Source organism: Drosophila bipectinata, chromosome 2L, assembly GCF_030179905.1.
Source record: "Drosophila bipectinata strain 14024-0381.07 chromosome 2L, DbipHiC1v2, whole genome shotgun sequence".
NCBI lineage: Eukaryota > Metazoa > Arthropoda > Insecta > Diptera > Drosophilidae > Drosophila > Drosophila bipectinata.
In genome coordinates, this window is record NC_091736.1 from 8,263,213 (window position 1) to 8,274,682 (window position 11,470).

An 11,470-nucleotide genomic window follows, 5' to 3' on the forward strand; every position below is an offset into this window, starting at 1 on the left:
CGACATCCTAACCCTGAGGCCATCAATCTTTTGGACAACAGCTACACCACAAGGAGGCTGAAACGGACCCACCCATTGGACCTCTGCCACTCGGGCGAAATAACTTGAATTCTATCGCTAAGGTTTACTGTTAAAATTAGTTTCCTAGGATAAGCAAACATTGTACTACTCAATATTTCATTAAGTTAAGGTCCCATTATAAAATTTAATTATTGTCCATATCTCCGGACAGATTTTAAATATAACTATTGATTGATTGATAATAAAAAAAAAAAAAAAAAAAATATTTTTTTTATAAAAAAGTAGGTTGAAAAAAGTCCCAAGTTGTATTTTCAAAAACAAACAAATTATGGTTTTTTAATAAACTAAATAGTCTATTTAATAAGATTTGTATTGCGTAAGTTTGCTCTTTTTATTTTTTTATTTCTTCCTTAGGGTTTACTTAAAAAAAAAGTAAGTAAAAATAAAATATTTAGAAAACAAACTAATAAAATCTGAAAAAAGGGGAGCAATTTAAGGTTATTATAAAAAAATGAACTCATTTGTTCACATGTGCGTATAAATATTTCCAAAACCCCTTTCGCGGCTCGTCTTGGTTTATTAGAGAAGAATAAGTCTGACGATGAAACTGGATTGCAAAGATTCTCGAGTGGGATCCAAATGGTAGTGAGTTTATTTAAGGTGGGAGAGATTTTGTACAAACGGCAGAGTAGCTTGGCAATGCGACAAAAAAACAAAAAAGGAAAGCTAACTTCGGTCGGAGCCGAAGTTGTTATACCCTAGCGTGTAAGGTCGGATATAAATCACAACTACCGGACTATATCCGATCATTATGAGAATTTTAGTGCAAATTCAATTTATTAGAATACAAAACTTTAAAAAAATCACAAGCATTTATCTTCAAAAATAGCAAAGTTGGTATTTTTAGCATATACCAAATTCCGTTCGTTCACGTCAATGGACGAAATAGGATATAGACGACCGATCTTTCGGGAATTTGGTAGGTCGAATGAATTAGAAACAAATTAAATCTGTAGAAAGTTCAAACGTTTTATCTTTAAAAACACGAAAAAACATTTCCGACCATTCAGTTATATGGCAGCTATAAGATATACATAGTCATATTATTGTTCAAAAAATAGAATCCATAGATTCCGAACTCTCTAACTCTCAAAACACCAAATTTATGGCATTTCCGATTTACATATATACTGCGGGCAAAAAATAGAAGTTTGAAGTAGATGGCTTTAAGACATGCTTATATCAACTAAGGAGGTGATCCTGATCAAGAATATATATACTTTGTGGGGACGAAGATGTCTGGCACTGTGTTGCACACAACTCTCTGCAAGGGTATAAAAAAAGCACCGACGCAAAAGGTTTATTTTCAATGCTAATTAAAGAAGCTGAATCGAAGCCAGCTCACAATCTAAAATTATGTGTGTATATCCGTTAAGATGATTTTTCAACCAAAAAAATATTATTATAGATATATTTTATCTAAATAAACATTGTCGGCGAAGCTTAAAAACATAAAAATATATATACATATTTTGGATATTCAAAACACTAAATACTTAATAAACACAAATTTGTTTTCGGTGCATTGTGTCAAAAGCAATTTATGTGCGCGACTTTCTTTTAATTGCGCAGCAGTCAAGATTTATCCAGAGTTGGGTTATGAGATTGGGTTTGGCTTTTGGGTGCTAGCCTTGACCCCAATGATATCAGCGAGAACGAGCCAGGGAGCACCCGCTTCTTTGGCCAATTCTATCAAATGCAAACACGAAACATCAGTTAAGACTAATTGAATTTGGCTAAAATTGGTCAAAATGCGCAGCAGGCTGTGTCTACTCCACGCCACGAACCAACTGTATTGAATCCAACTCGAGATTCACCTCAATGAACGAATCCATCAACGACCAAACTGCTTGCGACGATGACTGCTGCAAAAGTCACCTCGACCACCTAAATCTACCTGGCTGGATGACATCACCACGTCCGACGACAATTATTCGGAACACAAATAAACTACTGCGATCTTAACTTGGTCGCAACTAAAGTGCAGCGTGAGGCATGACACGGCACCGAAATCAATATCGAAACAGAAAGAAAAGACAAAAAATAATCACACTTACATAAAGACAGAAAATCGTTAAACCGAATTCATTGTCCATGTTGTGGATTCGATGCTGCAGGGGCGCCATAAATGGTTGTCGTTGCGCTGGTTACTCATACACCATGTGTCCAACCAAACATTTTTTTCCACCTATCTGCTTTTAAGAGTGTTGAAATGTTCCTTAAATGAGTAATACCAAAGATTGTAAAATACAATTTATACATTTTGTACAGTATAATTTTAGGTTTTACTTAGGAAAAATAAAAAATAAATATTTATAACAAATTAGACAGTCCTGAAGAGCAGGATTCTCAACACAAAATCTGTATAACTGTAAGAAAACGATTGGGTTAAGAATTTCAAACTTTGCACTCATCCTTCTTTTGCACGCAGTATATAAGTCGAAACACCCAGGATCGCCCAACTATGTCTTATAGTTGCTATATAACTGATTGATTGGGAATGCCATATCATTGGTTTTTTTTAGAGTTAGAGAGTTGGGGTCTACGGATTTCTTTTCTTGTTTATGTAAACTTTGAAAAAAAAAATATAAATTATTTAAAGTAAAACGATCCGTGCTCATTTGAATTGAGACACTACATCATTAGCAATGGTTGGCATCTGTTTTCCTATGATTAATGATCCAACTCGAGTGCTTTACGCGTACTTAATTATTGATATATTTTGTGTTAATTAGTTGAAATATTAAGTTATTTAAGTGACGCACTGGTTCTCACATTCTCTTTAGCTTCTTTCAACATTTTAAAAAAAGGATTGATTATCTTGTTGTATGATAATCAATAATAATAATAAACATTTATAAGGTTTGGATTGACGTTGTAAATTTATACCCTTTGAGAGCGTTTTGGCATTTTCATCAAAAATATGAAACGCAGGATAGAAAACAAGTATAGCGACCAAGTGATGAGTAGTTTTAAGCATGACCGTCTATCTATTTCTATGCAAACTAATCACATCATTTGAGGTTTTCTTTTTTGCTAGGAGTATATGTATAATTTAACTTTAAGGGTATATTAACTTCAGCTCCACCCGAAGTCAGCTTTCCTTTCTTGTCATTATCCTCAGTTTTTTTTAACTTTTTGTTTCAGATCATTTGTAGAAACCGGCCTTTCGCTGTCCCAGCAGCTGAGTGGTGGTACTCAAGTGGCAATTAGTGCTGACATTCATTAGCTACGATTAAAATGAGATCAGATGGTGTCGGGACTGGGAACAAACACCACGTGAGGAGGCATCACCTCCGGAGCGTATGATTCACACGGGCTGATTTGCCTGTCAACTGAATTTGACTGCAGTGATCCGAGGTAGAATGAACAGGGCCAATTAGAAGGCCTTCCATTCCACATGACCGAAAATAGCATATGATTCTGTTGAACAATTTCGATTCAGATAGCGTTTTTATAGATACAGATTTTCCTGAAAAAAGGACTGAAATTTCGAATCCTGAAATTTTTTCTGAAATTTCGAATCCGCCCGAAATTAGTTTTCCGGTCTAGTCTAATTATCCAAAAAATACTCTATTTCTTCCTACCATTGTTTCCTATATAATTATAGTTTAATATTAATTCGTTATTAATTGAATAAAAAAGAAATTGATTGAACAAATCTGTAACCTTAGAAAAAAACACTAATACTGAACAAATATCTTGTATCTGACGCACGTCACTATCCCATCTTCTTATTCTGTTGTTTATTCTTAAAGATACTTTGTTACTGAATATATCTAATTTAGCTGACAAACCAAAAAAATTACAAAACAATTTATTAGCCTTGTCATGGGGTGAAAAACATGAGGGTACAGGCAAACGGCTGTTACTTATGGAACTGAATTTCTGGACAATTGCCACAATTTTCGCCGGATCGATTACCTCCAGTCAGAATGATTACCTCCCTCATCGACTCCAAACTCATTTTGATAGCGTGGCCAAAGCGTCTAGCGTCCACATTGGGATTCGACTTCCAGGCTGAGATGGAGAAAACGATCTTGCCTTCTTGCGGATTATAAGAGCAGCCGTAACCTTGGGCCACTAGTGGTCCAAAGACCATGAAGCTGTCGTTTTCGGTGGCCACGTTCGAGGTAAACAGCTCAAAGGTTACGGAGCGCACAAATCCCTTGGAATGAAAGAATTCCGGCAGCGGCAATTCGTTCTCCATAGCCATCTGCTGCAGTCCGAACAGATGACGATCGATACCTTTCCCATTGATTGCCGCAAGGGTTAACTTTTGGTGGGCATCCAACGCGTTTCGAAGGGCTCCCATTCGTTGCTTGTGGGTTGCGTCCGGTGATGTCATTAACTGGACGAACGCCTTAGATTCGGCACAAGTGGATCGAATTGTCTCTGTGCGTCCCTCAGCAAAGATTCGTAGGTGGGCGGACTCGTACTGAGCGGGCAAAGTAGCATGCATGGAATAGTAAGCCAATTGCAGGGCCATTTGGATATAGCTGTCTACACAGAGTCCTTGCGAGCTGATGAAGTCCTTGCCATGGCAGTCGAAGTGGAATATTTCCAGCTGCAGCTTGTTGACAATCTTCTGGATATTCCGCTTAGCCTCACATAGCCACAAATTAACGCAATCGTCAAGTGGCTGGAAGGCGAGGCAATTGACCGTAATTGGTTCGTCAATATCACAGGACTCGCAACCATAGTTGGGTTCAGGTCTGCCAAAGATATATGAGGAATATGTGTGAAAAAGGTTTTGTGATTGAGTATATAATATATCAAATTTTTTGCAATCGCACTTACAATTTTTGGTTAATAAAGTCCATCAAGGATGCTAGAGGCTGGCAATCGGCAGCCGAATGTTCGTAGCAGAATCCAGCCATTCCGTTTGGATTCACTATTAGTTGTAAAGTCTTGTCCATCCACCGGTTGGCACTATTTTTCTGCATACCCCCGCCATGAAGAAGTTGGTGGGCCTGCACTACATGCATCCTGCCCTTGGGAATCGCCACAAACTCATCCAGGCAGACCACGAACAGGGACTCCTCAATGGTCTTGACGGAATAATCGTTTTCGGGGGGCGCACAGAGGCATGAGTAGCCTTCAGCCCAATTTCCACGGTTGTCGTGTGTTAGTAACCCAAATGGTTCTCCTTTCGCTACAGGACAATTGATAATGCCCTCCAGTTGGTCCCTTAAGATGTGCACATGCAGAGTTTTCCCATCAGCGGTATAAACTGGTAACTTATAATACTAAAAAAAGTTATTTTTAGAATCCTAATTACAACATATTATAACCACTCACATTATTTTTATGGACAACCACAACGTATTTTGAGTCCCTGTGCTGTTCAATTTTGTCACAAAACCGTCCTGGTGTTCGCACAGTACCAAAGATCTTGCCAAACTGACTGTTATCCAAATACTGGCTCCCAAGTTTGGTCGTCGGGATTTTATTGGCATCCACAATCTTCTTGAATTCTACAACACCGTGGATGACTTTAGCAGTGAAAGTGAGAAATTCTGCTTCACTCTTGAATTTTTGAATTGGAAATGACATTCCTGGACTAGAGAAAACCGTCACTGGCGCTTGGTATCTCAAATAGGCGGCAGTTGTCCAGCGTGGGGTTAGCCAGTTGCAGGTGTCCTTAGCAGCATCCTTCAAAAGTCCTTGGAGATCTGCTCCTTCGTTTTCCTCAAATTCCTTAGTCACCTCCACTTCTTTTTCGTATTCTTTCGCAGTAAGTAGCGGCTTGATACTCGCTAAATACCCTTTCAGCGTTTTACTAAGCGATGCTACTGGAAAGGTCTTTATCTTTGGCCTTTCGGAGTCATCGTTTTTACAAATGGACACTTCGAAACTGCAAATCTTAGAACATGTTGGGGTCTTTTGCTTGGCGGATGGTGCTTCACTTTCTCTTATTTTTTGGGATTCTTGTTTCTCACTCGTTTTACTCTTTTGTTCCTCTGCCACACTTACCGGAGCTGACATATTTTCAACGGATTTTCCACGCGTTTCTAAATGTTTTTCCTTTGTATCTCTTTGAGTATTTGTAGCAATTTTTGCCTGTTCCCTGCTTTTTTTGGGGCAGGGAAAAACCTCTTTTAATTTTTCTTTTGGTTGAGGTAGCTTTGATGCTGTCATTTTAGGTGCCTCGGACTGGAAAGTTTGTTCCATATTTTTAGAAGATTTGGATATTTTTTCAGTTTCGGTTTCAAGTGCGCAAGACCCTTGGGATTCATCTGTTTTAGAATTGTCACAGTGTTCGTCGTTATCTTCATTATCTTCGACCTCCTTGCAATCTTCCTCTATGGCGGATTCCCTTGGTCCGTCTCTGCAAGGATTCCTGCCACTGGGAAATGCGTCAAACCGTGGTAAGGCATACTCTGTGAGCCGTTGCGAGTTCGGCTTGGGCTTAAGCTTTGACGCGGTTTCTTGGTGAGCTTTGGGTCTAGCCGAAGGATCAGCCTCAGCGGCGACATTAAATTTATTTTCAAAGTTGACCGACTTTTCAACGTTATAAATTCCACTTTTATCATTCACGGGTACTTCTAAAAGACCTTCTGAATGTTGTGTGTTTACGTAGTCTTTTGTATTGAAAACAGAAGCATCTTTTGTTACGTTTTGACATTTTGGCTCTTCTTGTCCCTCTATCGGTAGAATTGTGTTGAGGGGTTCCTTGCTTTTGTTGGTCTTGGATCTTTCATCTTCCAGCAGCTTACGAAGAGTGCGAATTTCCTTTTGAAGGCTATTGAACCTTTCGCAATCCTCGACCTTATCTTGTGGTTTCTCGAGTGGTTCCACTGCGGGCATGTCTCTTTTTCCGTTTCGGCAGGGGCTTCGACCCCGTAGGAAAGCGCCATAAAGCGGCATACAATCACTAGGTGGGGGAGGCGGCTGATCATCTTCTTGTTTTCGTTTAGGCTGAATAGCAGGTTTTGTTACATCAGCAACTTTTTTGGTTTTAATCGAATTTGACTGATGAGATGGCTGGGTTTTATTTTCCGCCAAATTTTTGGCGTTGTTCGTATTTGCCGTATCGTTTAAAAGAGAGGAAGTAGCATAAATAAATTCAGTGTCCTTTGTCAAGTCATCCATAGTCTTAGCATGTCCAACGGTTTTGCTTAACTCGTCAGATTTAAGAGACACCTCGACTTTGACCGATATTTTCGGCGATTCTAAGATCTGAGAAATTGGAGCGTTACTTGTATTCTCCAGTTTAAGGACTTGAGGTGTTTGATCTTTGGCTGCATTTGCGGGTGAAAGCTCATATGTGCCCATATTCGGGGAGTGTTTATCAAGTAAGCCGCAGGATAGTTTTTCTTCTAGTTTAGAGAGCAAATCCCTAATTTCTTTACTCTGAAGCTCACTGCAAGTAGGTTTGTTTTTTGGTTTTTGACAATCATCTTTTACTTTTTTGATTTTTTTACAAGGGTCTTGTTTTTCAGTTTCTTCACATTTTCCAGCTGTGCGAGGTCCATCTCTGCACGGATTTCTGCCGCGTGGAAAAGCGTCAGCAAGTGGCATAGAAAAACTGGGCGGAGCAGACGGTAATTCTCCGTGTTTGTATTGAGATTTAAATGATTCTTCGGGCTTGGCTGAAAGAACTGATTTTGTAGTATCTTTAACAGGAGCTTTGCTGGCTGTTTTCTTGTCTCTTTTTTGCGCCAAATCAGCTTTAAGAGGCTTCTTGATTTGAATAGATTCTGATTTTTTAACAGGTTTGTTTTTGGTTACGCTGTAATTTCCATGAGGACCGTCAGAGCGACCTTTATCTTTGATTATATTGAGAAGAGCACGAATTTCATTCTTCTCCAGCTTTGAAAGAAGTTGGCACACTTCTTCCTTGTCTAGTTTGTCGCAAGATTCATCTTCTACCTTTGGCGGATCGTCCTCGCAAACTTCCTCAGGGCTCTCCTGGATTTCGGTGCAAGGGTCTTCTTTTACGGTTTCTTCACATTCCCCAGCCGCCTTAGTTCGAGGTCCATCTATGCAAGGATTTCTTCCTCTTGGAAAAGCATTGGCTTGTGGCATAGCATAACTACTTGACGGTTGCTTTATGGACTCGGACGTGGGACTTGGCTTACCCGAAGTCTTGGCCTTACTTTTACGATCAAGATCAGCGTGTTTGTTAGTTTCAGGACTTGGGGGGGCTTTCACAGATTCTTTGTTATGTTGGGCTTGTTTTGAGGGATCTTTTAGGACGGATCCATTGGTGGGTTCTGTTATTTTGGAGGTTAGTTGTAAGTCCGAAACTTTGTCTTCTAATTTGAAAGTCGCTGTTGGCGTTTCTTCGCTTAATTCAGATATGATTTGAGGTGGCATTTGAAAAGAATCCCATTTCGGTTTTTCATTTTTTGATACATCTTTGCCGCCTTTGCGAAGATGAGTTCCAAGGGGAAATGCTGCTGATTTTGCAGGAGGAGCTTTCGAAAAATCTTTTAAGCCACTAGCTGACAATTTTGATGGTAATGATGAATGGTCTGGATCCAAAAATTTAGATGAAGCGCTTAATGGGTTTTCAACGGGAGTTTTTGGTGTTCTTAGTGGGTGGGGTGTTTCTGAATTCAGGAATTGCTCATCCATGCTTCGATTACCAGAAGATTTCTTACTAAATAATTCTCCACCGAATGTTGTTGTAGCGTTAGGGGAAATGCGATGACAATCCTTACAATTGAATAACGTAGGATCCAGTGGTTTTGTTCTATCCAAAATTTGTTCCATTTCAGGATCTGTATCCTGGTCTGAAATGGGTCGAATCGAACCTGAGTTGTGCTTCGAAGTCTGATGTCTGGAATCCAAGCCGTGATCACCATCACCGCCAGCGTGGCTTGGGGATCCAGTTGACTTGAAATTGGATGATTTTAGTGCCCGACATACAGTTTCCAGAGCAGGAGTTTCTGGATTTTTTACTTGCATCGGTCGGCTGCGAGGTGGTACAGTCCCTTTGCGAGCCCTCGCTTCTATGGCTCTTCTCATCATCTCGCAAAGCTCCTTTGTTGGCACATATGACTTATTCTTGCTGTACCAACGTACCCTAAACCTGCACTACGGAGTCGTTTATTTTGGTTGCATTTTGAATTCATATTTCCGTTTGACTTACGATCTTAAAGCAGGTTCCAGCACCGAGGAGGACCCTCATGTTGACACCCAAACAAGGACAAATTTGGATGGGTTCTGGCCAAAATTGTACTCCCTATGAATCCAAAAATGTTCCTATATTCCCATAGTTGTGATAGAATTTGTGACAGAAATGAGAGAGGTAATATAAAAATAAATATTAAAATAAAAATCGTACTACCAACACGGTGTAGATGGAAGTGATGAATATGGGAATCCGCTTTTAAATAAAACTTTTCTTCAAATTTAAAATAGTCTGTATTACTACATTCAAAAAATGTAAGAAACGTTAAGGGGGGGAGGGAGAACATTACATTGGGGAAGGCCAGCGTGCAAATATTAACAAAACCAACACCTACCTCGCAGGCCTCGACTTGATTGCTTTGCCAAGTGAAGTAGCCATATTATGACTATTGCGAACTCGTCAACTCTCCGCCTGTGACGCAAACAAAACTGAGCCCACAGACTGAGAAGTATATGTATATGAAAAGTAAAAAATGCAATAATTGCATATTGACCCATTTTCTTAACAATGCGTTGCGAAGGGCGCAGAAGCCGAGGGAGGGGCACACTGTTTGCAGGTTACGCATGCGTGAGCGTCGCCTTCATTTAATTAGTCGGCGACACCTGCGCGGGGCAAAACTTGGGCCTGTTGATGGAGTCGGAGGCGAAGATGGAGACGAAACTAAAACTGAAACTTCGGACGGAGACGACGTCGAAGTCGCGGTAGTCTCAATTGCAGACGTCGCCATCAATCAGCGAATCAGCAAACGAGGCAACAAGGAGGCCAGTGAGGCGTGAAAACTGCCAACAAAAATGCCTCCCAAAGAAAAACAGCACTAAGTCGCAACGTTGAATACCCTTTAAAAAAACATAGTTTTAATTAAAAATCAATTTACCAATCATTAACATTTTGTGCAAACAGGCCTTAGTAGAACGTTTTGAAGAAATTTCTAAAAATGAAAGCTGAAACAATGCTAAATAAAATGAGAATGAGCCAGCACGTAGCTAATAGTGCTGCGAAAATGGTTACGAGTATTGAGAGGAGCGAAAAGCTGGTGAGGAACTGTGGCAAGGGGCATGGTCGGGCTAGATGGGGGAAAATCAGGGCCGCGGGGTCGAGGGGCGTGTTTGCACTCATTTGACAATGGAGTGCTTTAAGCCTGACGGCTGCGTTTGGGCGCGTTTTTATTATTTGGCTGCCCCACTTTTCCTACGGCGGCGATAATTGACGCCACGGTGGCTGCAACTGCAGCAGGCAGTCATCGTACCACCAGCGCTTAAAACAACAAAACCAAAAACTCCGGTGCTTGGTGGACCTCAATTTGGACTGCACTTTGTTAAAAGTGGCTCATCGGAATAACCAAACCAGGCATCCATTCAATCCCTCGGACGCCCAATCCAAAGTGCGTCGCGTGTTTGCGTGAGTGCTTTTCACTTGAGGCCATAATCAGCTCGGCTCACGGATGCATTATTGCATCTGAATTGCATTTCTTGTGAGGTGTTGCATAACCCAGGTAGGGGTCAAAGGGCGTCCCAGCTTCGTCATAAATTAGTCAAATGACGGATCTGATTTGGCTGGCAGAACGAGAATCTGTTTGGAAAAATTAATTAGCCCATCACTGGTTTATCAATTAACTTTATTTTCATAAAAGTAAGTAACATTTTGAATAAATAATATTTGTACTTTGATTATCCAATATTCTCGGAAAATAATTATAATTTTTAGAATCAAAAGTAAGCCATTTACAACCTTGGTTTTTTATATATTATACGTTTCAAGTTCTATTTAATCTTATATCTGTATACTCTTTTAACCCTATTCTAACCCTTCCTAAACGAAAATAGTATCGGTCTAATATAGTCAAGTAACTATAGAGTCGTTCATGCTCTGTTACAATTATTAAATGCCACTTCGAAAAACCTCGCTGCAGAGAAAAGATACCTACATGGAAAGACAGACAATTGTGAGTTTGTTTCAAAACCTTGACCCAGCTACCATCAATTCTCAACCTAGAGCGTCTATATTCCACTTTTAATTTTTAAAGGAAAATGCTAATGTTAAATAAAATGCTTTGTGGGGTTGTTGTCTCTTCCCTAGCACCGAGTGAATGCGAATTTCCTGTGCATTGTGTAGAGCTGTTGACCACATGATCTGCTGCTGCCCCTCTACCCCATTCCTGGCCATCAAATCCACCTGATGACCTCAGCAGTTCCAGAGTTGCAATTAGTAGAAAAGTAATTTTCGTTTGGCTTCTTTATTGTTGTTTTG

General features: G+C 40.0%; 1 protein-coding gene across 2 annotated transcripts; it reads right to left on the reverse strand.

Moving 5' to 3' along the window:
* Positions 1-3,882: 3,882 nt before the first annotated feature.
* LOC108133310 (uncharacterized) lies at positions 3,883-9,342 on the reverse strand. 2 transcript variants are annotated; one of them, XM_017253168.3, is made up of 4 exons: positions 9,182-9,342; positions 5,383-9,126; positions 4,882-5,330; positions 3,883-4,796 (listed from the first exon to the last, which is right to left on the reverse strand). In XM_017253168.3, the coding sequence occupies exons 1-4, from the start codon at positions 9,218-9,220 to the stop codon at positions 3,950-3,952; spliced, it is 5,079 nt and encodes a 1,692-aa protein (XP_017108657.3). In that variant the 5' UTR covers positions 9,221-9,342; the 3' UTR covers positions 3,883-3,949. The 2 variants fall into 2 exon arrangements, with proteins under 2 accessions (XP_017108657.3, XP_070132929.1); XM_070276828.1 differs by having other exon boundaries at positions 5,383-9,121; positions 9,182-9,331.
* Between the last annotated feature and the right edge of the window lie 2,128 nt (positions 9,343-11,470).